Source organism: Micropterus dolomieu, linkage group LG12, assembly GCF_021292245.1.
Source record: "Micropterus dolomieu isolate WLL.071019.BEF.003 ecotype Adirondacks linkage group LG12, ASM2129224v1, whole genome shotgun sequence".
NCBI lineage: Eukaryota > Metazoa > Chordata > Actinopteri > Centrarchiformes > Centrarchidae > Micropterus > Micropterus dolomieu.
The window spans coordinates 8,425,135-8,450,479 of record NC_060161.1 but is presented as its reverse complement, the minus strand read 5'-3'; the positions used below and the strand labels follow the sequence as shown (position 1 = coordinate 8,450,479).

The 25,345-nt window shown below is 41.3% G+C and overlaps 2 protein-coding genes across 2 annotated transcripts in view; both read right to left on the bottom strand.

The window, feature by feature from the left end:
- Positions 1-3,469: 3,469 nt before the first annotated feature.
- Positions 3,470-6,863, bottom strand: LOC123980763 (leucine-rich repeat-containing protein 72). The gene is made up of 4 exons (XM_046065305.1): positions 6,700-6,863; positions 5,293-5,475; positions 5,122-5,199; positions 3,470-3,749 (listed from the first exon to the last, which is right to left on the bottom strand). The coding sequence occupies exons 1-4, from the start codon at positions 6,861-6,863 to the stop codon at positions 3,557-3,559; spliced, it is 618 nt and encodes a 205-aa protein (XP_045921261.1). The 3' UTR covers positions 3,470-3,556.
- Positions 6,864-8,608: 1,745 nt separating this feature from the next.
- frem1a (Fras1 related extracellular matrix 1a) overlaps positions 8,609-25,345 on the bottom strand; it is a 31,693-nt gene continuing 14,956 nt past the window's right edge. Inside the window, exons 17-36 of the mRNA XM_046065830.1 lie at positions 24,550-24,735; positions 24,172-24,368; positions 23,877-24,087; positions 22,320-22,464; positions 22,080-22,221; positions 21,077-21,272; positions 20,658-20,922; positions 19,267-19,684; positions 17,268-17,469; positions 17,042-17,186; positions 16,828-16,957; positions 16,613-16,685; positions 14,705-14,854; positions 14,231-14,439; positions 14,089-14,136; positions 13,822-14,007; positions 12,847-12,978; positions 12,174-12,289; positions 11,890-11,975; positions 8,609-9,630 (exon numbers count right to left, since the gene is read on the bottom strand). Of these exons, the coding sequence (XP_045921786.1) occupies positions 9,428-9,630; positions 11,890-11,975; positions 12,174-12,289; positions 12,847-12,978; positions 13,822-14,007; positions 14,089-14,136; positions 14,231-14,439; positions 14,705-14,854; positions 16,613-16,685; positions 16,828-16,957; positions 17,042-17,186; positions 17,268-17,469; positions 19,267-19,684; positions 20,658-20,922; positions 21,077-21,272; positions 22,080-22,221; positions 22,320-22,464; positions 23,877-24,087; positions 24,172-24,368; positions 24,550-24,735 (3,440 nt within the window). The 3' untranslated portion in view covers positions 8,609-9,427. The remainder of the gene's footprint in view (positions 9,631-11,889; positions 11,976-12,173; positions 12,290-12,846; positions 12,979-13,821; positions 14,008-14,088; positions 14,137-14,230; positions 14,440-14,704; positions 14,855-16,612; positions 16,686-16,827; positions 16,958-17,041; positions 17,187-17,267; positions 17,470-19,266; positions 19,685-20,657; positions 20,923-21,076; positions 21,273-22,079; positions 22,222-22,319; positions 22,465-23,876; positions 24,088-24,171; positions 24,369-24,549; positions 24,736-25,345) is intronic.

Genomic DNA, 25,345 nt, shown 5'->3' with positions numbered 1-25,345 from the left:
GTGCCAGGTTGCCAGGTGACACACAAATGCCATTTGGCTACTCCACAGAAAGTAACCAGTTTAGCCGTAGTGGCAGCTGCCAACAGTTTGGAGAGGCCTGTAAGAGGTTTAAGAAACCCCTCTGTACCCCAGTAAACAGGCAGCGCTGATACTGTTTGCACATGCAGCCTAGCAGCCACATTAAAGTAGCTCCATAACTGCTTTCTGCAGGGAAAATGAAGTGAGCTTGTGGCAACCTCCGACCAACACGCTGGAGATATGAAACTGGCTTGAAGCTTTTATGTTGCATATTGTAGAACTGAAAGTGTTATTTATATTCGTGCATAACAAAATGTATTTAAAATTATCACTTTATTGAAAAACATATTGTAGTAATGTTGATGCCCCATTAGCATTAATGGAGTTGGTTTAGGGGGAATGTAGGAACGAGCATTTGGGGAGTTTGACTATTGACAAAAATAAATAATATTACAGAGTTCGGAAAAGACCTGCTCAATGAAAGGAGCAATGAGGATGCCTTCTGACTTGGTGACTTGGTCATTATAAAAGAAGGAGATGTTGTCCAGGGAGGAGAGGAACTGGTGCTACAGTTTTAGCTCCATCTCACATCTTTCATCCAGCATAACGTGGTCATGGAAACATGGAGCAGAGAAAGGCTATGGAAAGGAGGTGTGGCAAAGAGGATTCACTTTGAGGGATGATACGGATGGCGTAGTCAAGGTGGCCCAGCAGCAAGAGAAGCCGGAAATTTGAAGTGCGTCAGGAAATCTGGTGGATATACTTGGTAGGCAGAGATGAGTCAAGGGTGATGCCAAGAAATTCCAAGGATATGCTGGGAACTTCCGTTTCGGGTTGTTTGTGAAGCCTGAGGAACAGGAGAGGAACGAGACAGCTCTGAAACTGAGAGCTTGGACAAGGTTTGATACGACCTGGCTCTCTGAGAGGGCTGATGTCACAACACTGTGAACCCGGAAGTTGTTGGGAAGCTTGGGGAGGGAGAGTGGGGTCTTGCTGTGAGTCCATGAACAGTTGGAACAATTTTGCTTATTTGTCAGAGTGGTGGAAAGGGATATTAGACAGACTGGGTGTGTGTTTCAGGCAGTCGACTGTCCACTCGGTTCAATTTGAGAAAATGGTTCTTCAGCACATAAAGAACAACATCCCAGTCAGCCTGGACCCTCACCAGTTTGCTTTCACAACCAACAGATCCACAGAGGATGCCATCTCCACTGCCCTCCACTCAGCCCTCACACACCTTGAGAAAAACAGCATCTACATCAGAATACTGTTTGTGGATTTCAGCTCAGCGTTCAACACAATCTCCCCATGAAGCTGATCAGCAAACTCAGCACTCTGGGTTTAAATACAACACTCTGCAGCTGGATGTTGGACTTCACCACAAACAGGCCCCAGTCAGTTCAGATTGGCGGACACACCTCCTCCACTCTAGTGCTCAACACCGGAGCCCCCCAAGGCTGTTCACGCTGTACACCCACGACTGCATCCCCCAACATGGAGAGAAGTCTGTTGTGAAGTTTGCGGATAACACCACCACCATCGGCCGGATTTCAAACAATGATGAGACTTCATATCGGGAGGAAATTGATAATCTTGCAGAGTGGTGCTCAGAGAACAACCTACTGCTCAACGTCAGCAAAACTAAGGAGCTGATCGTTGATTTCAGGAAACGGTAGATAAAGACACACTCCTGTCTCCATCAGTGGAGCTGAGGTGGAGCAGGTGAACAGTTTCAGGTTCCTGGGAATCAGCATCACGGAGAACCTGACATGGTCGTCTCACATCTCCACGCTGGTGAAGAAAGCTCAGAAACGAATGTATTTCTTGAGGAAGATTAAGAAGGCCAAATGCCCACGCCAAGTTCTTGTCAGCTTTTACAGAGGAGCAATAGAAAGCATCCTGACTGGAAACATCACTAATATGGGATGTGCACGGCCCAGGACCGGAGGGCTCTGCAGCGGGTGACTAAAACTGCTCAGAAGATCATTGGTACCCATCTCCCAAGCATCAGTGATATCGGTGAGGTGAGGTGCCTGCACAGAGCCCAAAGGATACTAAAGGACAGTACCCACCCAGCCACAGCCTGTTCACCCTGCTGCATTCTGGGAAGAGATATAGAAGTTTCTGCTGCCACACCACCAGACTGCAGAGCAACTTTTTCCTTCAAGCTATTAGACTCTTAAACTCTAATTCATCCTCAGCACTGCTCCACTGATGACAGTTTATTTCTGTTTACCAATAAATTCTAGATTAATGTATATTGTCTGCTATGTAGCAGAAGGGAGTTACAGAACTCAATTTCACTCTATAACTTGTTATATTGTGGCAATAAATGACCTGAGTCTAACCGTGCTATAAGATTCTTTCTTAGAAATGGTATCTCTTGCACACATGGAGTCTGGTATAACTGAGTCAGCCTATCTAAAAAATAATACCTAAGGCAAGAAAAACAAGAACTGAAACCAGACAGAATGTTCTAGTATCTGAGGACAAATCAGACACACACACACACACACACATTCAACTTATCTGGCTATGAACAGAGAGACAAAGAAGTCGCACGCCACATGCACTAAAAGTATAAAGGTCAAACTCACACATAGTGAGTGTTCTTCTTTGCTTAGTACGTAATCCCTTAAAATGCAGTTGTAATAAACTGAGACTTCAGACTACAATTATCTCCGACTATTTGATAAAGCTAAATTTATCTAATGCTTCTCCACCGGTCTCAGTCACTGTAACTGACATGACCCACATAATATTCTGTAATGCAATATAACAGCACAGGACAACATCAGAGTGGAAGCCTCATTCAGTACAGTAACGTTTTTCACTGAAAACAACTAAGAAGCTCGATTTGTTTGAATTATCCTTCTCAAATATTGGAGGTAAATATTCAACAAACTCAGAGTTAAACCTTATGTGTGCCCATACATTAGCTAGAAATTCAGTACACTGGACACCAGTGAAGTCATAGGCATTTTTGTCCAGTGTAACTTTCTCAGGGAAATGACCACAGTTCCTACTGTTGCTTTCTCTTTGACTTTGGCTCCTCGCAGTGGGAGCACAACTGATGACACTTGCAATGCATGCAGCTGCAGCCCCACTCGCCTTTGCATCTGACGCAGGGACAGTGACGCGATAGGCTGAAAACTACACAAAGACTGCTCCAATGTTATCAGGGATTGTGTCTACAAACATGATGCCATCAGAATAATTTGACAGATGATGACCATACACTGCTCAGACCAACTGAACTTAATTAATAATTGTAGACAATATCACTTCCAAAGTATGTCAGGCTGAATTATGGGTAAGGTGTACAAAATGATGCAAAAGACATGTAGAATATTTTTAATTTGATAGTACAGCTTTATATAACACATGGTGTTTAGATTTGAATATTTAACTCAGTATAAACCTCCTGTAGCTTCAAATATATGTTAAAACAAGCAGATACAGAACACACAGTGTGTATCATAATGTTGACAGTGGAACATTAAAGGGGTGGTTTTAAAGGAAGGGAACTTAGTATATCCTATTGTCTTATAACAGTATGTAACTTTTTCTGCATGTGTGTATGTTTCTTTGATGGTTCCTCCTTCCTCTTCCTGCTGCTGTGACTGCTCTGCTGCAGCCTGTAGGTTTTTCTAGCCTGGTCTCTCTCCTTATCAAGGACCTCAGTGTCATCCAGAATCTCCAGGCCTGGGATCTGACTGATGACGTACTGTCTAAGGAGGCAAAGACAGTGGGAAAACATGGAAATGTTTAATTAGGTACAGAATCGGAAAAGGCATTTACACTTGTATCTACATTTAATTGCATTTCATCATGTCCAATGTCTGACTGTAACTCCAGAGTAAAATTAGAGTGTGATTGTGACATGGGCGTACACGCTTCCACAACACAGTTGGATGCAGCATTCAGTAATACAGAAATGCTGTAACATTAGGTTTTAAGTTTTACAAATACAAAACAGTATTATGCTGGTATGGTTGTGATGTGGAAGGTGCACTGCTGCACCTGCTGTGGCATTGTCCATTGGTATTGGTAATAGATTGAGTTTTGAGTTTTGCATTTTCTGTTTTATTTTGCGTACTCGTCTTGTGCCTGTGTTCACTTCACTTCTTTTTCTTTGTGTTCTCCCACTTGTGTGATTGTTTGCTCCTGTCCAATTGGCTTCACATGTGTATTGTAAATCCACTCCCTCTTATGTATTTAGGACTGTGTCTTCCCTTCGTTTAATGTTATTTCTTCTCTGTATGTGGCTGAGTGTCTCTGTCTGTTCCCTGAGTTATTCTGCAATGTTTTGATGTATTTCTGGGTTTCTAGGACCTTGGATTTTTGTCTGTACCTGTTTTTGGATTTGCTTGTTTCTTGGACTGCCTGACTGGAAACAGAAAGCTCAACTGTTTAATATTGATAATGGACTTTCTGGACTTGTCAGTGGAAAGGGCTGTAACAGTCTTCTACCAATCCTTGGATAACAGATTTAATGGACCTAACCCAATTAGACAATGGTCTGTCTAAATCACTGAATAAGCTCTCCCAATCAAATGTGAAATTGATGTATTTGTGTTACACTGATGAATTCTCTTTTCAGTATTCTGTTCCCATGTTGGTTTCATGTGTTGGTGTTGTATATTTGTAGTACTGTATGATGTTATGTTTGATCTATTGGAGCAGTTTTGTGATCATTTCCTTTTTGGCTTCCTTATTTAAATAAAATAAGTAGACCAATTGTTCATAAATACATCACTACATCACTATCAGACATCTTTTCACATGCGCTGATACACCAGGTGAGGGAGCCACAGTACAAGTAAAAGTGTCAAAATCTGAAAGACCATAACTGCTGCACCAGTGGTCTGGTTCTGTTCTGAGATTAACATGTTCACTTGTTTTGTTGTCCTGTTTAGATACGAGCATCTGTATTTTCATAACTTGTAATTAAAATGGGGGACCAGGTTGCTAATTAGCAGGTCTGTAGGATTTACGTGACAACCTTTGACACATTTTCATAAACAAAGAATAAACTGTACATACAGTGTAATTCTTGATTTTGGTTCTGTAGTGACCACAAAGAATAACCTTGGTTCTCACCTGTAGTCTTGGTACTGGGTCAGACTTCCTCCATTAAAATAGCTAGGTGCTGCCTCGTTGTTCATCATACTGAGGATCCTGTATTTGAAAGGAATATAGAAGAATGAAAATCATGGTCATATGCACTAGCAGCAGTTCCTGTGGTGAAATGAAAACCAGTCCCAGGCTCACTTTATGTTTGGGAACTTTCGCCTGATTTCTTCCACAAACACAGGCAAATTGTTGATCTTGTTCTTGTTGATGCACACTGTGGTGATGCTCGGCATGTAGGGGAACTTGATGTGAGATGTGTAGTTGTTGCAGTCCAGAATCAGAGTGCTGAGCTTCTCCAGCTGACCCAGCAGAGCCGGGTTCCAATAAGACTTAATGAAGGAGAAATACACCAAACTCTAACTGCTTAGAAATATACATCATAATGTATTTGTGACTGAATAGTTTACTACAACAGGGTGTATCATATAATGTTACAAAAGATATGTAGTAAATAAAGAATATTAACTAGGACTTCAGGTAAGTGTTTACCTTAAGACACACAGTTAGCACCACCCTCAATAGATTACCTGAAAATAGATTTTCAGGAAATAGTGCATTTCTAAAATTCTAATATCTATCCATCCATTCTCTGGTTTAGCAAACTGACAGACACTATCTATAGTCCCTGGCATGATCCAGGTCACCTTGACCCCTTGAAACATACACACTTTTCTTCCACAATCACTGGCCCCTCAGTTTCTTCCTACATGATAAGATTTAATAAATGTGTCTCTTTAGCCATGCTAAGCCATGCTAAGCTATGCTAGGACAACGTTGGTCTGTCATGTTGGTCCACCACTTTGGTCCAGACTGAAATATCTTTACAATATTTGGAAGGGTTCCATGAAATGTTGTACAGAACTTCTGTTCCCTTCAGGAGGAATTGTCATAACATTGGTGATCCTCTGAATTTTCATCCAGCATCAGGCCAATAATGGATTATTACCAAATACCTGCAAAACTAATGACACTCCCATCAATCTCATGCTGTGTTTAGTGCTAATGTTAAATTGTTAGCTAATAATTTAACATTAGCACAAAGTAAACATATTACATGCTAAAATGAATGTTAGCATTGTCATTGTGAGCACGTAAGCATGCTGATTTAGCTAACCTTGCAGAGCTTAAAAGAGCCACTAGCATGGCTTGGTGTATGTCAAAACACCCCACCCAGGTTTTTTCCATGAAAGCCATGAAAGCTAGCACGTCAGCTCATCAGGAAATGCCACTGTCTTATTTCCTAATTTGATCACTATCACTCCCTGACTCATCCACGTCCCATCATCTGTACCTCACTGTTGCTTCTGACTGTATGACACTCAGGGGGAACACTCTGCAACACAGTGTGTTGTTTTGATTTGTGTCAGAGAGATGTAAAATTGCTGAGTATTCTCAGTCAGGCATGTGCTGCTGTAAAAGGCATACCTGTATCTAACATATGCAGTAAAACAGGGGGGGGGGGGGGGGGGGGGGGGAAACCCACCAACGTTTGGAAGAAATAAAGGAACACTTGACTGAAGGTTCTGGTAATCAAGGAAAGGATACTCATCCAGCAAATTGTAACTCAGGTCCAGAACCTCCAGTGTGTGTGTCTGTGTTAGAATGGTTTCATAGGGGATTTCTGTCAGACCCTGGTAAGCAAAAGAGAGCCACTGAAAGCTTGAGGTGGGGCTGGGTTGACTGTGTTGGCCTGAGGTATATTGATCCATGACAAAAACCTCAGCTGAGCAACCTCTTTAGTTCCTCTCCACTGGTAATGGTGAAGATTTGGAGAGAAGTCAGATGATTATGTCATGATCAAACCCTGAATAAACAACACAATGATTAATGGTTAGGAGAGAGTCTGAATGAGTCAGGAAGGGATCATGTTTGGGTTTTCAAACACGTTTATCAGCTGAATAGAACTGACTAATTACACATTTTATTCTACAGTCTTACAGTATATACTACATTTACAATTTGCCTACAAAGGGTGAAAACGACAACGTGAACAGCTGTTCAGTATAGTGCAGTCCAATACAATATCACAGCAAAACTTTGGCTCATTTGCCAGCCCCATAACCGCAATATTTGTGTTCTTATTCCATCTGCATATAGACATTTGAGAGATTATGCCACAAATATTCTTGCAATCTTAAGACATGTATGTGAGACTAATGAGGACTGGGTTTCTACAACCAACCACCACATTAAGTTACAGTCAGGAGAAAATAACACTGAGATTAATATCAGTCTTCTCATTTCACTCTTAGAAAGTGATTAAGCTCATTTTCCAAAAGTATTATTATAAAGTTTGGATGAAAACAAACACTGACAGATACTGAACTGCTGCCACAATGTGTGTTATGTCACCTGAAAGCCATCTTTATTCTAAATCTTATTATGGATTGAACACTGAGACGCGTTATTATAAAGGTTAAGATTATTCAAAATAGGGCTGCTCTTCATATTAAAGCATGCTTAAGAAAGTATTATGTAAATATTTTTCATTACCCAAGTCTGCAAATGATATACTGTAAAGTAAGTTAGCAGCTGTTAATGCAGTCATTGTATTACCTACCAGCAACAGTGCTGGTGTGTTATCAGTCAAAGTGTGACTGTCTCAAAACTTTCCTTCTGCCTGACAGAATATATATCAAATGCTGCTATAAGAATATTTACATCATCTTAAACTGCACATATTTCAGGTTGCCCTGCTACTGTGAGCAACACTCAAATAGAAATTTAGATGCAGCATACACATATCATGTACATATCCGTTCAGGTTTAGCTGGACTTACCAAGCTGAAGAGGATCTGGAGTATCTTTTCAGTGCATGCAAACGTCTGAGAAGTGCTTACAGCTCATATAAAAGGCCGTCTTTCATACCCGGCTGTAGATCACATGATGGGGATAATCACATTGCGCTTAACCTTGTGGTTTGCAGGACCCACTGGCCCAGATCTAAATAACATCAGTAGTGTTGAATTCTTAAATAGGCAGCAACAACAACACGGGTTTATAACCAATGAAGAAATGTAAACATTAAATCCAGTTTTTATTGCACCCAGTGGCACGATTGCTGATCAGAGACAATGGCATATTATTAGATTGAGAAATAACATTAGCGCTATAATATGATCTTATGTTGGAGTATGTTCACACAGACACTTACATATGAGCACTCACAAGGCACATTATAGATTAGAGTCTGTTGTCTGAAATCAAACTGTAGAAATTCACACAAATTCTGATTTGATTCTTCTAACATTGTAACAATAATTTTTACAAATTATTAAATTAGACCTTTTCAAATGTAATCATACTCGTTAATGAAAAAATGTATTAACTAATTATAGAAAATATTCCATTAAAGCTTAATTTACACAAATGATTTCATCTTGAAATATATTTTTCATGTTTGTTTTTTTTCTGTTTACAGAGCCAAATAAACATGTCTGTAAAGAGGTTTGAATACATCTTTTAAGATATGAAGAGCTCAAGCTTCATTTTAATCTTCATAAAACATGTTAAAAACAAAGTTTTGTGAAAAAGAAAATCAGCAATTGAACAAATTGGTACAGATGTTCTGTCCATGGCCGGAGTATCTTTCTGCAATGGCCCCACCAGCAAAATTAGGCCCCACTGCCTCCTCCTCCCCACCAACACCACCACTGTTTGTGAATTGTGTATATTCCCTTTCTCCCCCAAATTCTCATCGAGTACAGTACACACAGCAGCCACTATGTGTGGCAATTTCATTATGTTTTACCTGTTGACATGAAAACCAAACAGCACTCTTCTGCTAGAAAACTGAGTGTCAGTTAGGCTGTGGTGATGTGATTTAACACAAATGAATACAGGTTTATGTACAATGTAAGCCACATATAAATAAAAATAATAAATGCCATACAACTATATTTGGACACAGGGAAGGTAATGTTGTACCAAGAAGAAAATCAACAAACAGTTTTGCAGCTAAATGACCTATACATCATGCAATTGTAGGTTGGTAATCCAGCTTTGGTTATGTCTGAAATAAGCAAAAGACAGTAAAGCTTTACATATAAAACAATACTCCCAGCTTTTGATTAAAATCCTTGCAATGTAACTTAGTGTACAAGTTTACTTTTTATTATCACAGAGTTCATTATAAATGATATGAACAGTTCCAACCAAGTTCCCACTTATCCTTATTGGAAAGTTGTCTGTTATGGCAGTTTGAATGTCCTGAGGGTCAGTCCGTCCTCCTGCAACTCTTCTGAAATAACACAGTGGCTCATTGCTGTCCAATTCAAGCTTTTACCGAACACACAAAGCGATGTCCTTTACTTGTCTTGCAGTCCCTGATTTGCCACTTTGCCCTTCTCCAAACCAGGATGCACTTTTTGCTTCCCTTCATTTTAGACCGAGGGGGCGTCTTTCTCCAGTTAGTGTAGCTGACAGGCTCACCACCCGCCCACTCCCAGTGTCCTTTGCCATCCCTGTCATTCAGGCCTTTAACAGTAGGAGAAAAATTAGTCAGAGTAGTCAAGGCAATTTTATTTATATAGCTCAATATCACAAATCACAATTTGCCTGAATGGGCTTTACAATCTGTACAGCATAGAACACTCGCTGTTAGACCCTCGAACTGGGGAAAAATAGAAGAAAGCTCAGGAAGAGCAACAGAGGAGGGATCCCTCTCCCAGGATGGATGGACAGGAACTATTGTGTGCACCGAATAGATTCACAACAGAAAATCATAGTATACACAATTATGTAGACAATGAGTAAAGAAGTTATCGTCTACAATAGAAAAACAATATCAATGTTCGGGCCAATTAATAGCCCGCAGTCCCACTGCAGTGTGGCACCGTGTTGAACTCTCAAGAGTGTGTTAAATTCTCATGTTGGCAAAAAGCTAATAAATAACCCCCAAATGATGTATGTTAATTAATTCTTACCTATTTTCAATACCAAAAAACCAACTGTGAATCCGATATCAGTCTTATTGAGAGGTCAACTATCTGCCTAATGTGACCAGGCCTCATTAAATACTTTAAAATGTTGAACTGTTTTGCTCTGGCTGTTAGTTGGGTGTGCTAATTTTGGTATGATAAGCTTCTGCTCACCTCTTCTTGCATGTGCATTTTGACGTCATCCTTTACAGTGAAACCAGAGTGTTGACAACGCCATTCGCAGTTAGCTAACATTACCAAAGATTTACTTAATGTAGTTTTTCCAAAAGTACATCTTTGGCACTTTCTGATAGGAAGTAACTTGCATGCATCCAAGCAGAAACCAACCTCAGGGGCTGAAAAATTAAGCCTGGAAGTCCTAAAAACTGCAGGTCATCGGATTGCCACCTGAGGTGGGCTCAAAACTAAGTCAACCCCAATAGTAACTATTGTCAACCTTTCATCCCTGAATCCACTTCTGAGAAGTTTTGAGGTCAGAAATCAACTGTGTAGATTTCGAATATTGCCAAAGTGATGGCGGATCAAAAACGTGCTTAAACGTTTTCAGAGTTGAGGAGCTCCGCGAGTGGCGGCAGGGGAAGCTCGTGCCAACCGGCGGGAGTCGCTCACGAGGCCGGCCAGCCAGCTGCTCACAGAGCCCTTGGGTCACACATACCACTGCAGCCGCAGCAACAGCAGAGGAAAACACAGCTGTAAGATTTATCTATCTGCAATGGAAAATGGAGGATGGCGGGCCAAAACCGAATCGAGTAGAGTCGAGGGGAGACGAGTTGAGATGGTACCAGTAATGGAAAAGAGGCTATAGATGGTAATGTCTGGAGCCGCCGGGACCCGCCCACATTGAGCTTCACAATGACTCTTTAGAAAGCTATGGGTGACGTCACTGATTATCAGAAAAAGTCCATTAAGACTCTTCAGCTGATCCAGAATGCTGCAGCAACAGGAACCAAGAAAAGAGATCATATTTCTCCTGTTTTAGCTTCTCTGCATTGGCTTCCAGTAAAATCCAGAATAGAATTTAAAATCATTCTTCTTACCTACAAAGCTCTTAATGGTCAGACACCATCTTATCTTAAAGAGCTCATAGTACCTTACTACCCCACCAGAGCACTGCGCTCCCAGAATGCAGGGTTACTTGTGGTTCCTAGAGCCTCCAAAAGTAGCTATTAAGTTCCTCTCCTGTGGAACCAGGTTCCAGTTTGGGTTCAGGAGGCAGACGTCTGCTACAACAACTACTGTTACTAGTCCTATTGTTATTATTGTTATTATAATCATTAACATTACGATTGTTATCATTAACACTACTATAAATATCTGTACCATTTTTCACTTAGTCTATAGCAACATCACCTTTACTGTCTGTACCTCTGTGTGTGGATATTGTGTAGGCTGCCTCCCTCCCCTCTCTCTCCTTCCATCCCTCTCTTTTTCTCTCTGTTCCTCTCTTGCCCTCTCCCTCTCTCTCTCTCCCTCTTTCTCTCCCTCTCTTTCCTTCACCCCCAACCGGTGGAGGCAGATGGCCGCCCACCCTGAGCCATGGTTCTGCTCGAGGTTTCTGCCTCTTAAAAGGAAGTTTTTCCTTGCCTCTGTCGCCTAGTGCTTGCTCTTGGTGGGAACTGTTGGGCTTCTGTAAATAACATCACAGAGTACGGTCTAGACCTGCTCTTTTATGAAAAGCGCTGTGAGATAACTGTTGTTGTGATTTGGCGCTATATAAATAAAATTGAATTGAATTGATACTATGTCCATGTTTTATGCAGTCCATGGTTGCAACAAGTGATTCAAAGACACCCACCTATCCAAAATGGTTTTCTTCCACTGAAATCCCACAGCCAGTCCATGTCAACTTTAGAGAGAACACTTGCTAGAGTCCCTTTATATCTGGAATCAATAAGACAAGAGGAAAAGTTGTGTATTCTGAAGGATAATTCATATTGCATATAAATCAGATTATCTAGTTTTTATGCATGGCAGACAACTAATCAGAAGCATGTATGTCCATGCTTTCTTTCTCAGTTCTTCTCCAAGTCCGTTTATCCTTTTACACAGCATGTGTACGAGCTCTTTGTTAAACTTTACCTCTCCCTGCAGGCCCTGTTAGCTGTGCTCCATGTGACCTTGCGCTCAGAGCTCAGGGTGTAACAGTGGCCCCCATAAAACGTCCAGCCCTTAGAACATGTCTGAGCATTCACAATCTGTGTTTCAGGAGGAAATGGACAGATATGTTGACATTAGTGCGTGGACATGAATGATTTCAAATTAATAATTTTTTTTAAATGTCTTTTGAGAGGAAAGACAATAATTCATTCCAAAAGGATCTATACTAGATGCACAACTTCTTAGTCTTTATTTGCTAACAGTATTGACTTTTAGCGCAATGTAGACGACACTCTATTCTATACAGCTGTCCAGCTGTCAATCCTGAGGATCTAAATGCCTTTACTCTCTTAAAAACTACATCTCTGGCATTGATTTATGGGCTATGGACTCAGACTGAATCATGAAAAAACAGAGATCATATTATTGGTCCACAATGGCAAACAGAGAAAGTTCCCCTGAAATTTAATTAATGGTCTCACAAAAAAAAACTCGAGCTAAAAATGTGGGCTTCATGATTGTCTCTGAGGAGTTTTCCTGAAGCTCTAAGGAACTTAAGTAAAACAGCATTGTTTGGAAATGTGTGCAGTGCTGCAAATGAGCTAGTGCATGCTCTTACTATCAGTAGGTTCCCTCTGTGGTGAAGTTGGAATACCTGATCAGTTGGTGCCCAGGGTTTCCAGGAGACACCGTTGCAATGAAAGAGCTGATTGGTAGTCTGGTTGAAATGCAGGAGTCCCATCAGCTCTGGCACACAGGGCTTGGGTATAGACTTATCAGCTTTAGTCTAAGGGGCATACATATTCACAGGAAAATTCATTTGGTGTTTGTTTTAAATATGTTTTAAGAACCCCAACATTCTCAGACCGGCAGAAATGTGAGATTATATGACAGATTCCATCCATCCATCCATCGTCAACCGCTTATCCCGCTACAGGGTCGCGGGGGGCTGGAGCCAATCCCAGCTGACATCGGGCGAAAGGCGGGGTACACCCTGGACAGGTCACCAGTCCATCGCAGGGATGACAGATTATGTTTCATCATATTTTTATTGTCTACATTTTTAAATTTGAAGAACCATCTTCAAAAAACATAATTGGTTTAGGGCTGTCACTTTTTCCAAAAAATCTAGTTTAAACTAATTAGACTAACACGTAATTCATTCTAATCAAGCCACATAGCCTGATCCTAACCTAGTGTTGGTTTCTTTTTCTTTCATGGAACCTGCGTCACCTAACTGTATCCATGAGAAATAACGACAAAGAAATGACCACATAATGGTGACAAGTATGGATAAGATTGACGCAGTTGTACAGTTGCGTAACACGGACAATAACTCTTAAATCAACATATTCCTTATCACGTATTCGCTACTGTAGCCTATTTGGCCTGTGAAAATGTTGTTGGTGGGGTGATACCTCGTTACACTACTGGTTGGTAAGGACAAGAACAAAACAAAATAACCACCCCTTCCAAACAGAAATTGGCAACCATGAACACAATGCCAAGCTAAATGAATGAAGTGAAACTGAATGACAATTAGTCTGATTATCAGGCAAATCCACGCAGCTGACTCAACATTAAGCACATTTTCCAAGAACCAGAAAAGGACTGTAACATTTGTACTCACATCTTCTTGAGCCAGTCCAGTTTTTTGAGGTTTTGGGATCTTGCTTTGAGGATCTGACTTTGACTTAGTAAGCACTGCTGACCCCTGCTGCTGTGTTCCCCTACTAACCACACGGATGTTTGCCTTTCTGCCCCTCCTCGATGGGGAGATGTCGTCTTCTACTCGCATGTGCATTAGGCCATGATACTGAGATTAGAGAGACCAGACAAATGAAAAGTTTTTGTACTTTAGGGTTAGCACAGCTTAGTATAGGCTGCTGCTGCTCACCGTGTAAATGACATCTGTCCCATTGTGAAAAACCGATGAAGGTGCAATCTGAAAGATGAAAGAGAATAACAACTTTAAGCTGAGGCCACAACAAAAAGGAAAATGTCAGCTTGAATGAAGAGGTTTAAAAACAGGTACTTACAGACTTTGGATTGCCTTTAACTCTGAGTTTCTTTTTGGGGACATCTCCTCCAGGCCTGGAGATGCTGTCTCCACGGGTCCAGAATACTGAATCTGTGCCGAGCGGCACTTTCTCTAGTTTAATTAATCCGTGCTGAGGATACGTGTCTGATCGAATCTCTTTTCCTCCGAGAACAGGAGCCTCCTGATCCTGGTTCAGCCCGCACTGCCCTGTTGTGTTTTCAGTCATGTTAGTGTCTTGTTAGTTAGTGACTCCTTGATGTTTTATTCAGTACAACTGGTCCCATCTTGTGATACAAATACATAACTGTTACAAAAATACTAAACTGTGGTAGTAAGGTTGTACATTACATACAGTCAAATATTTTAAAATCTATATTTTATTTTAATTACATTGGTAGCCATGTAAAAAAAAACATATGCAACCTGCAAAGTATCCTGTAATTAAAGATACACAGCTGGGGTTTATTTTTACCACTTCCTGAGCCCCTGATTGTGACTTGGGTCTTGTTGATGGTGCCGATTATGGTGCCTTCAGGGGAGACCAGCAGCACCTCAAACATCTCCTCAGCCTCCTCAAGGTGATCCTGAATAATCTCAGATTGCCAGCTCCTCTTTGACGTTCCTACATTGACAGACACATCTCAGCTTTTATCAAGAGGTCTCATTGTGACTTTTTCTGTTTTGTATCTTTTCTTTATACAGACATTAATTCTGGTTGTTTAGTGACACTCAATGCTGACAATAGTAGCAACAGTGCTGTTACACTTTTACACATATTTTTATAATGTGACTTTTCTTAAAGGGATTCTTCTGCGATTTAGGACTGTACTTCCATAAAGTTGAGTAACAATAAAAGCTGGGCAAACTGTGTTCAGTTGTTATGAAGTGTGGATTTTTGAATACATGAGAACAGGTGGTTGTATATGGAGGGAAGTGGTAACCCCTGTCACTGTTCAAAGATGGTCTCAGGTGTTGGACTTTGATGTCCACCTTGATCTTTCTCTGGTTGTCCCCTGACTGCCGCTCCTCCTGCTGTGAGCAGTTTTGGTCTGGTGTTCCCAGACAGCTGATGTGGTCCCTGTTTCTCCGATGTAGTGCTTCCCCACAGATGTCACAATGATGCCATACACCGCTCCATTCTCCCTCTCAGCAGAGATCTTGAATGCTTTGTGGTGCTTATGACTGTTTGTGACTTAAAGCTTTCCCACTAGATGTTCAGACAGACCAGTCACGTAAGGTCTCACACCAGGATTCTCATCATCCATTCCTTGTACACTGTGTGCCACAGTGCCCCTTAGACCTGTTGTACCTCCCTCTCTCTATCCTCTGTGTCATTGATAAGAAGCTGTGCTCTGTGTAGGAGGCTCCTCACCAATGATCTTTTATGTTGTAAGGTAGAGTTAAAGTGGAGATATTGGTCCAGGAAGGGCAGCATACACTCCTCTTCCTGTTCACCCATATATATGATATAAATCATATAAATATGATGTGTGGTTTCACATTTAGACCTACATTGTATCATCTATAAATCCATATTACATATCAATCTCCTCACATATACAACAGTCTGTTATCACATGATTTGGTCAACTGTTAAACTATCTCTTTGGCACAAGGTCTGTGTTTGAAATGGGTTAAACTCAGACGGTGTCTAACAGGAGAGCGAGACATCAAGTGCTGTTTGAAACGGATCAGATCATCTCTTCCTGTCTACTAAGATGCCTTCAAACTGCCCCCGTAACGGCCAGTTTTGAAGGCAGCATCGATGCTGACTCGATGATGCCTGTTACGCATAAATCTGTGCGCCTGCGTTAGCGCAAGAATAATGCTTTTCAATAGCTAGCGAGCTGATGCTAAGGCTAGTGAATGACAGCCAGAAGAGAAAAGCAAGACGGCGTGCTAATGTCACACATTGCCATAAGTGCTGCCCTAAAAGGCTGTTCGAAACCAATGTTCTCAGAAGATGCCTTCACTTGAAAGTTCTGCCTTCTGAGGCACCTGTCTATCATGGTAGCGAGGCAGCGAAGCAACTGCCTTCTGTTTCGAACAGAGCCAAGATGTGGCTGAAAACTGAAAAAGATCAAGGTGAAAGAAGAAAACTTAGTTTTTGTTGCTAGTATTAGTCAAGCTCCAAAACACTGGATCCTACACTTCCCATAATGCAATTCAGTAGCGTCTTTTGACAGACCCTGCTTGAGAAAACAGATCTTTCAAGCTCCACACCCACAGATTGTAACACAGGCTGTCTTCTATATTCTCCAAGTCTAAGATAACCCTGATGACATCATGAGGGTAAAAAGATCTTTATTTGTATGATCCGTGCAGAGCCCCCTCAATTTGAAAAACATAATGCAAGCTTTCTATATTAAGGAGAACTTACCAGGATCAAACTGAATCAGAGAAGAAGGGCTTATGAGGAAATCCTTTCCAGCTGTTGCAGTCACCTCCTTAACCTACGACAAAGAAACATGACACAGAAACAGGTCTTAAAATCTGGAAGAAAAAGAACAAGCATCAGGTGAGTGATGAGGTAAATATGCTTATAAAGTGAGTTAAGAGCAGTTCCCCAGGTTCAATAGCAAATTACTTTCAGACCTTGACAGTGATATATGAAGACTCTGCCAAATTGCCTTTTCGAATGATGTCCAGCGAGACAGTTCCCTGGCCCTCGCACACAGAGTACTCAGGCTGGGACAGCTCCACGGTGGACCAGCTGAATTCAAGTCTGCAGAGACAAGGTCAAGCCCAGTGAAGACTAAACTGTTAATTCAGCATGTCAAAAAAATCAGTGTTACACTGTTTTTCTTACTTATGAGAGGGCCCAGTGTTCCCTAAAGGATCAGACACTCTGAACTCAAGGCTGTCTGAGAGAGACTCCCTGTCTGGGTTGATGATGTATGCAATAGTTCTCTTGTTCAGCTCCATCTGAGAGAAGCGCTGTGGTACAAAACCACCTGCATGAGCAAAGAGAAAGACTTATTTCTAAATTCTAAACTAAGTTCTAATCAAGATGAAAACAAAATGTATTTCCAGACCTGTCATTATGTTTTCTAGGTAACCAAAGTAGGGCTTGCGAACAATGCAGAACATCAGCTCTTCGTCTCTGCTATCGCTGTCCTGGGCCTTCACCGCATGGGATGACAGAAAGATCCCGTATCGTCCGTCGCCTAAAAGCTCTGCTTTCCAAAGAGGAAGCAGCTTCACAACCTCAGGAGATGACTTATCCAGAGGCTTGATCTGAAATTACACACGGTTTGTTAAAAATAAAATAGAGACTGGTTATCATCAATAAAACCAGGCAATATAAGCAATACTGCAAGCAACACAACTGTAACTCAAGGCTGCGCACAGCGAGCCACTATTACATGACTTCTACCTGCTGAAAGGGGGTTTTTCCTTGTATGTGTGACCAAGTGCTTGCTCATGGTGGGAACAGTTGGGTCTCTGTTAATAATATTATAACAAGTATTTTCTAGACATGCTCTGTGAAGAGTGCAATGCGATAAACATAAATTTAACACTCTAGATCTGCTTTTCATAGCACACTGATACATCAGTGTACCAATGATGCATGTTGTGACTACTACACTACACTACAGAGAAAGTCACTTAATTTGCTTACTTTTTCCCAAGTTTACTGTCGTAGTTTTTTTGGACTCCTTTTCAAAAAGAATTAGGAGGTAACAGTACTGTAATAATAGTGTGAAACAATTGCAGTATGATGTTTAACAAAGCCACAAGGAAAGTGAAGTCCTATTGGGCAAATACATGTTATTTTATCTTCAATGATCTATAATTAGGGTTGTAACTACAATTAGCATTTTAACATGTGATGGATGATGAGAATCCTGGTGTGAGACCTTACGTGACTGGTCTGTCTGAACATCTAGTGAGAAAGCTTTAACAAGTGAATACATTGCTAACTTTAAATGCTATTCAGCTTTTGTTCTGTTATCAATTACATTTTTGCACAAGTTAATACTGTGTTTGTCATTGAAGTTACAGTTCCCTGACAGTAGAAATAACATTATTTCTCTTACAAGTGAAAAGTTGAATTAAAGAGCAGCAGACCACAATCCACCCGGGCCAAACAACCGGACAGTCGCCACGGCGGGTACAGTTTTTTGCTCTGACAAGAGAAAAGACAGCCAGGACAGGAGCCAGGCTCGCCCAGCTTGGACTTAATTCTGCTCCTAAAGATCCGGTCTGGACAAAATGGGACTCATGTTGACCATACAATGGAATTCAGAGACTGCTGTGCCCACATTGTTACAGAGACCTGCCCCATCAACATCCCGGATCAAGCACTTGGCTGTCAGCGCAAGACTCCGGCAAGATGAGAGGAGGTGGACTCAAACGCAGTCAAGAAGGACTCTGTTTCCCAAATATCAGACTGTTTATTGTGAAGATGAAACTTTCATATCATCATCTGGTTTCTGCTGTTCACATTCACCCCAGATGCAAATTCAATAAATGTGTAATGTTTGGGTTGCTTACGTGTATCTATATATGTATATAAATAACTGTACATATTGTTTTATTTTATTTTATATGTTTAATATAGGCCTACACTTAATTATATGTTGTGTATGTGTAGCATGAAGGAACTACAAATTTTGTTTAGTTATGCAGCCTTGTGCTGTATAATGACTAATAAACAACCTTGTACCTTGAATTAATAACCAATATAATGAACCCTTGCTCAAGTCAATACATTCAGAGGTTTTGCTGCTACAGCCTTAGTTGGTCTGGTATGCCAAGTAGTTTATGATGGCTAAAGCTAGAAAACTTTACATAGATATTGTAGTAAAGTTTATAATGGAAAAAAGGCAGCTAAAGAAACAAACCAGTCTTTCCCCCACCCCGCCCCATCACGCATGACCAACAAGGAATTACTGATTCAATTCATCTGTTTTTTATAATAAATACATATATCTGAAATAATTGTTTACTTCATGAACATAGGATGCAGGGGAAATATTTGCAAACCCCCTGGGAGAGCCTTTAGATCCCTGAATACACCGTATCACCTACCTGAATAGTGAAGAACACAGGATCTGTCTGTAACCGCCCATCCAGCAGGAAACCCCGATTGGTGCTATCAGACGCAGAAAAGGCAAATCTGTCGATCTGCGATGCCCCCCCCCCATGTTTATATGTTACCTCCAACTCCTGTATGTCTCTCTGGGTGAAGTTTGAGCCAGTAGTTAGTGTGGTACCACCTAAAAGCAGCCTGCCATACTGTGGGGGCTGGAGGAGGACAAAGGTCAGGGTGCTGGGGGGAGTGTCCGGGTCAGACATGGCCAGGCTGTCAGGACCCAGGATCATGGAGGAGCCCTGTGGAACTGAGAGGCCCTTGTTGGAGGACAGAGACGGCAGGACGCGATCCACCATTTCGACTGCAATCTCAAAGCTTCCATTTCGGCTGGTCTTACCATTGCTCACAACAAACCTGCACAACATACAAGTGTATACTTTCAGGGGCTGGTCGTGATTGGGCAACCACAACAAGGACGACAATCACAATGCTTAGTGTCTGGCAGAAAGAGAGATACAGCACACAGCCAAACAGAAGAAAAATTATAAAGATAAAGCAAGATTGTAGAAAAATAAGGGATTATATGCATTCAGTTGTGCAAACTGAAAAACTATGATGTGGTTCAAGATGCTGCACACCATTTTGTGCTACGGACGAGCTTGTGCGGGACCCCCGCAGTGCCCCAGATTCTGGTGAATAAACTGGTATCTTGAGAAAATCAAAATTAACAATATTAACAACATTAACAGCATTGCTTCAATTCTATTGTCTGTCGCACAACTGCATCTCTTACTCACCTACCAAACATCCTTCATTCTTACTGTGTGTGAATCTGAAACGTCCAGGTTTGTAAAAATACAATGCAGAGCCAAGTACATTTTGCTAGGAGTAACAGCGGAGGAAGGCATACTTGTCATGGCAATCCTGACTAACTACATTTTGACCGTAAATATTAATGTATATACATAATGTAATAATAAAAATAATGTAACTGCTATTGTAAATGATGTACAATGAAGTAGGATCCAATTCTGAACCATAAATAAATTGCTATCATGATTAGTACTATTATTCATTTTTCTGTATTGCTATTGAGTTGGGCTTCTTCCCTCTAAAAAGGTTTTTTTGTTTGCCACTGTTCCCAAGTGTTTGCTCATGGTGGGAACTGTTGTGTCTCTGTAAATAATATTACAAAGAGTCCGGTCTAGACCTGCCATCTTTGAAAAGTGCAAAGAGATACTGTAACTTCTACTATGAACTGGCACTAAATAAATAAAACTGAATTGAAATAAATTGAATTAAATGTGACATCAAATCTGTGTTATGTGAGGAACTCTCAGTGTCAACATAGTATTTGAGCAAGTTGGACAATGGCTTCTAGACTCACTGAAAGGTTTCTGTGGGTGTGCTGGCGCGGTTGTCATGCACGTAAGCCACAATGTTGGCTGCTATGTCCATCTGGCTAAAGGTGGAGATGGCCAGTCCGGGATGCTTGATGTACTCCACGTGTCCGTGAGCAGGAGGGTTGGTGATGACAAACAGAAGCTCCTCGGGCTTGTCTGTGCCGTCCGTGGCTATCAGCACATCTGTGGTGAGAACCACACGATCCCCACGGCTGACGTTCACTGGCTTCACAAAGATGGCAATATTTCCTGAAAATCATGGTGGAGGAGACATTTAAAGGTCACATCTAAACTGGAACCACATCTGTATGAACTGACGATGTGGCCTGGCAGTCACCAGGACTTCACAAGTAGACAATCTGATCCTGTGTCGAAGTGAAGTGAAGTGAGTGAATTCCAGTACCCTTTTCTAGATCCTTGACAGAGATGTGAAAGTGTTGCGGGGGTGATTGATTCTTTCCATCCAACAAGTAGAAGACAAAGAAGTCCTGTGTTTTAGCACCGTGCAGGCCAGTGTGCACGTAGCGCAGAAGGTTCATGTCCACCATCTCCTGGGTGCAGTTTCTCCCAGCTGTCAGTGTCACCCAGTCCTGACCTTCCTGAGACAGGATCAGCCACAGTTTCACATTACTATAAAGCAGCATATGCTAAAGGAATTTAATAAAGAGTGAAATTTCCCTTTACACAAACATGGAAACGTCCCCAGTAGACGATTGGCTCAAGCAGATGTTCACGATCAATCCGGTTCAGCATTTTGACTATCCATAATCAAAACAATCAATGCCAAAGATGTTGTGGAGTTTTTTTTTTAATCCAAAGCATCAGTTAATTATCAAACAATTCTTGCTTTTAACTGCATCACCATTTAGCAAAGAGCTAACTCTGGCAAACAGTATAAACCTTTGACTACTCCGTCCTCTAAGCTGCAATGTGGATTTTTTTCTGTGGGCAGTGACAGGAGGGGAATTTAAAAAATGGTTGTTTGACAATTTGATAGACATTTAACTATTCATCTGGGTCCTTTCCAACAGATTATTGGAGTTACTTAATTTAAACTCAATGGCAGTGGTGTAGCAAGCTTTATTTTTGGAATTATTATAGATGAGTAAGTGTGTATTATTCCTACTGACTAGTACCCTCTTGTAGCCTGACATCGCCAGACTAATTTGCAAATGACCGACTGTCAGAATTGCTGTGAATCATTAAAGATGACTTGTCATTTGGATTTAGAACTGCTGTAAGCCTTTACCATTTTCTGTATGTTGTGTCTGACAGGCACCAGTGGTCTCTTGGGTACTAATGGATGATTCAGTATGTCCTCATCACCTGACACAGCTAAACTAACAGGGGACACAATATCAAAATATTTGGTGTATCTCTTGAAGATATCATGGCTCGGCACCAACCTTAAGCTGAAGAAGCCCTCGGGTAGGAACACTCTCAAACACGTACATGACCTCTGAAGAAGGAGTATCACTGTCCTGTGCAAAGAGGGTAACACTGGATATGAGTCTGGCTTCTCCTGGCTCCACCTGCAGTCCATTGTTCCTGGAGGACAGGAGATTGAGCTACGGTTCAGTTACTTTTCTAGCAGTGATGTGATGACTCTCTTTAGACAAGAACTGTAATAAAGATGTTAGGCTAACCTGACCACACAAGGCTCCTCGTCATTGACTGGCAGCACTTTAACCATCACCTGTCTGTGGACTCGGTGCTTGCCATCAGTCAACTGGATGGTAAAACTATCCTCCATATTCTCTGAGTCATCGTGCATGTACATCAGATCCATACCTGAAAACCAAGGATGATATAGATTTTTTTGACTTATGGAAAGACGTAACAGTGAGTTTAAATTATTCTTCAAAGGCCTGCATGCTCAGTGTTACTTCCTGCCTTTACAGAGTCATGGATATACAATTATTGATGTGATAAATATGAATCATTCAAATAAAAGGCACGTGCCAGTATTTCCTTGCTGGTGACGTCACAATCTGGGAACTTGTAGAAATTGGGATTCATCACCACGAATCACAACTAAACTGTTTCCCTTGATTTAAAGAATAGGCTACTTCTCAAATATTGTAATCAGGGTCTTGTTTTTCTGGTTCTGGCAGAAGTTCATGTAATATGTGGTGTCTGAACTGTCAAGATGAAATAATGCTGAGGTTTTGTTTAACAGTCTACTGTTATGTTTACATGTAGTAAAACAGTAGACTGTGTGAGGGGTTTGGGGTTTTGTTTTTTCATGTGGTTGTGTTCTTTTCTTGCTCCTTTATTGTCTCATCTCTGTGTTCCTTCTCTTCATTCGTTCTGTTTCCTGGTTTGCTTTGTAGTTTTCCTCCTTGCGTTGCGTCTAGCACTACTTTTATCTCCTGTCTTTGCCTGGATTGTTTGCACCTGTCTCGTTCTCCTGATCATGAACACCTGGGCCTTATTATCCTCACCCCTGTATACAGTATGTGGTTGGCTGTCTGCTATTTGTTTCACTACGGCTACACCAGTGTGGCTTCCTCATGCTTTGTTGCCAGTCTTCTCTCTCGCATGGTTTCGTGTGTTTTGTGGATATCCCCTGTAGTATGGATTTATGGATTGCTACCTGTGTGTTTCCGGATAGATGTTGGATTTTGGGCTGCCTCACTACTCACTTGTAGTTTTCACCTGTCCATACAATAAACCTAAAAAGACCTTTGTCTACTCATGTCTGCACCTGGGCCCAAAACCTTTACATTATTTATTATTAATGTGTTAGTCATCTAGTACTGTATACAGAATAACTTTACTTAAATGGCTGATCTCTGGCTGTCATGGAGCACTGCTGGAAAACCCAGTACATGTGCTGTGTTGAGTCTAGCAGAGGTGCTGTGCCTCCAGATCGGCAAGTAAAGTTAGTAAGTAAATATTTATCAGAACTGATCATACCTGTATAACTGATGGTCGGACTAACAAAAATGAACAAATGCGACCCAGGTTATTTAAATATGGAATTTTTCTATCATGTCTGAGGGCTGAAGACAGTGGTAGTTTCCAGTGTGAAACTCTAAGGCCATCTTTACAATTGGCCATGAAGGCAGCATTAGAACTGAGGTGACATACTCTGAACCAGACCCCAGCTTCACTGAGAACCTATAGCAGATTAACTGATTGTCCATTTCCATCCTATGAATGAAATGACATGTAAAAAGTGCCACTGACATGTAAAGTACCATTTGTAAGATCTGTCATTGTGAAGTCGACCACTGGGGATTGGGGATTGGCCTCCCTTCTCTTGTGGACTGGCTTTTCGCCGCTGTGGTTGATGATGCTGCCATGCTTCGGGGCTTTGACCACACTGAAGAGCAGGATGTTCTTGGGGACGTCCAGATCCATCGCATGTAAAACGGATGAATTCAGCTGCTTCATTTCTCCTTCTCGTACCTCATCACAGAAAGCCATCGGGTGAATATTGGACCACATGTTGTGAAGAAAATCTGATGTGAATGTCTGACCATAAAAACTTACTGTGATGTTGCGAGCCACAAACTCCGGGACCTCATCGTTTGTGGGGTTGATAATAATGTAGAAGGGGACGTGGGCAGAGCTGTGTTTGCCGTCTGACACGCAGATCATGAACTGGTCAGCTGTGGGCTCCATTCTCTGGTGTCTGGACTGTACGTAGTTCACATGGCCCTCCACGATGTCTTTGTATGAAAAGGAAGCTGGGGAAAGAAATGCTTGGGGAAATGTTTTATAGATTCGGGAAATAAGACCATCCCTCAATCTTCTTCCCCTCACCCCCTTGTCCATTACCCCTCGACCCCCTTCATCACTCGACCCTCTCCCCAAATCCTCTGTCCACTCTCCGGACCCTTAATCCATCCCTTTCATAATAATGCTTACCTATGCTTATGCCCATGTTGCTTTTCTCAAAGCCAGGACTGGGAAGGACATTTTCAATGTAGCCAAACTGGGGTGCAGACATCAGACTGACCACCAGTTTGTCCTGGACGGTGTCCATGTCAGAGGCCTTCAAATGAGATGTCGTTATCGGGGCAGTCCCACCTTCATCCACCACAAAGATGTCTCCTACAAACAAAGAGGTCAAATCATGCTAAAACACCAGGCTTTAAAAGTCCTGTATTAATAAAATGTAAAAAAAAATGTAATTATTAACACCTTTAAATTCTTTTCTATTTATGCATTTGAAATTGTCGTTGTGTATGTGAAATGTGCTTCACTTGCCTTGGTCGTGTTTAAATTATATTTTGTGTGTGCTGTGGCCTTTTGGTGTTTGTTTTTAAATATGATCGGTGACGTTTGATATGAACTATTTCATACAGTATTTAACTGTAGCCTTAAAAGTGACACTCAGAAGTACAGGTAACAGGAAGACTGACCTACCATCCAGAATATTGAATTTTAAAGGGGGCCTATCACGCTTTCATATGCTGTCATATCTATAATGTTAGAATGTCATATGTTCATGTTAAACGTAGCCAAGGGTTTAAATAATGAGATAACAGTATTTAAAAGATATCCTTGTGAGCCAAAACCTCAGATTTGCCACTGTTCTGAAAACTCTGGTGTTGAAAACAGTTTTTTCTATGCACTGCTCTGTATGATGTCATACAGAGCCTGTTTTCCATATATGGTAATTTGCTCCAGACACAGTCTTGGTCTCCAGACCGGTCTTAAG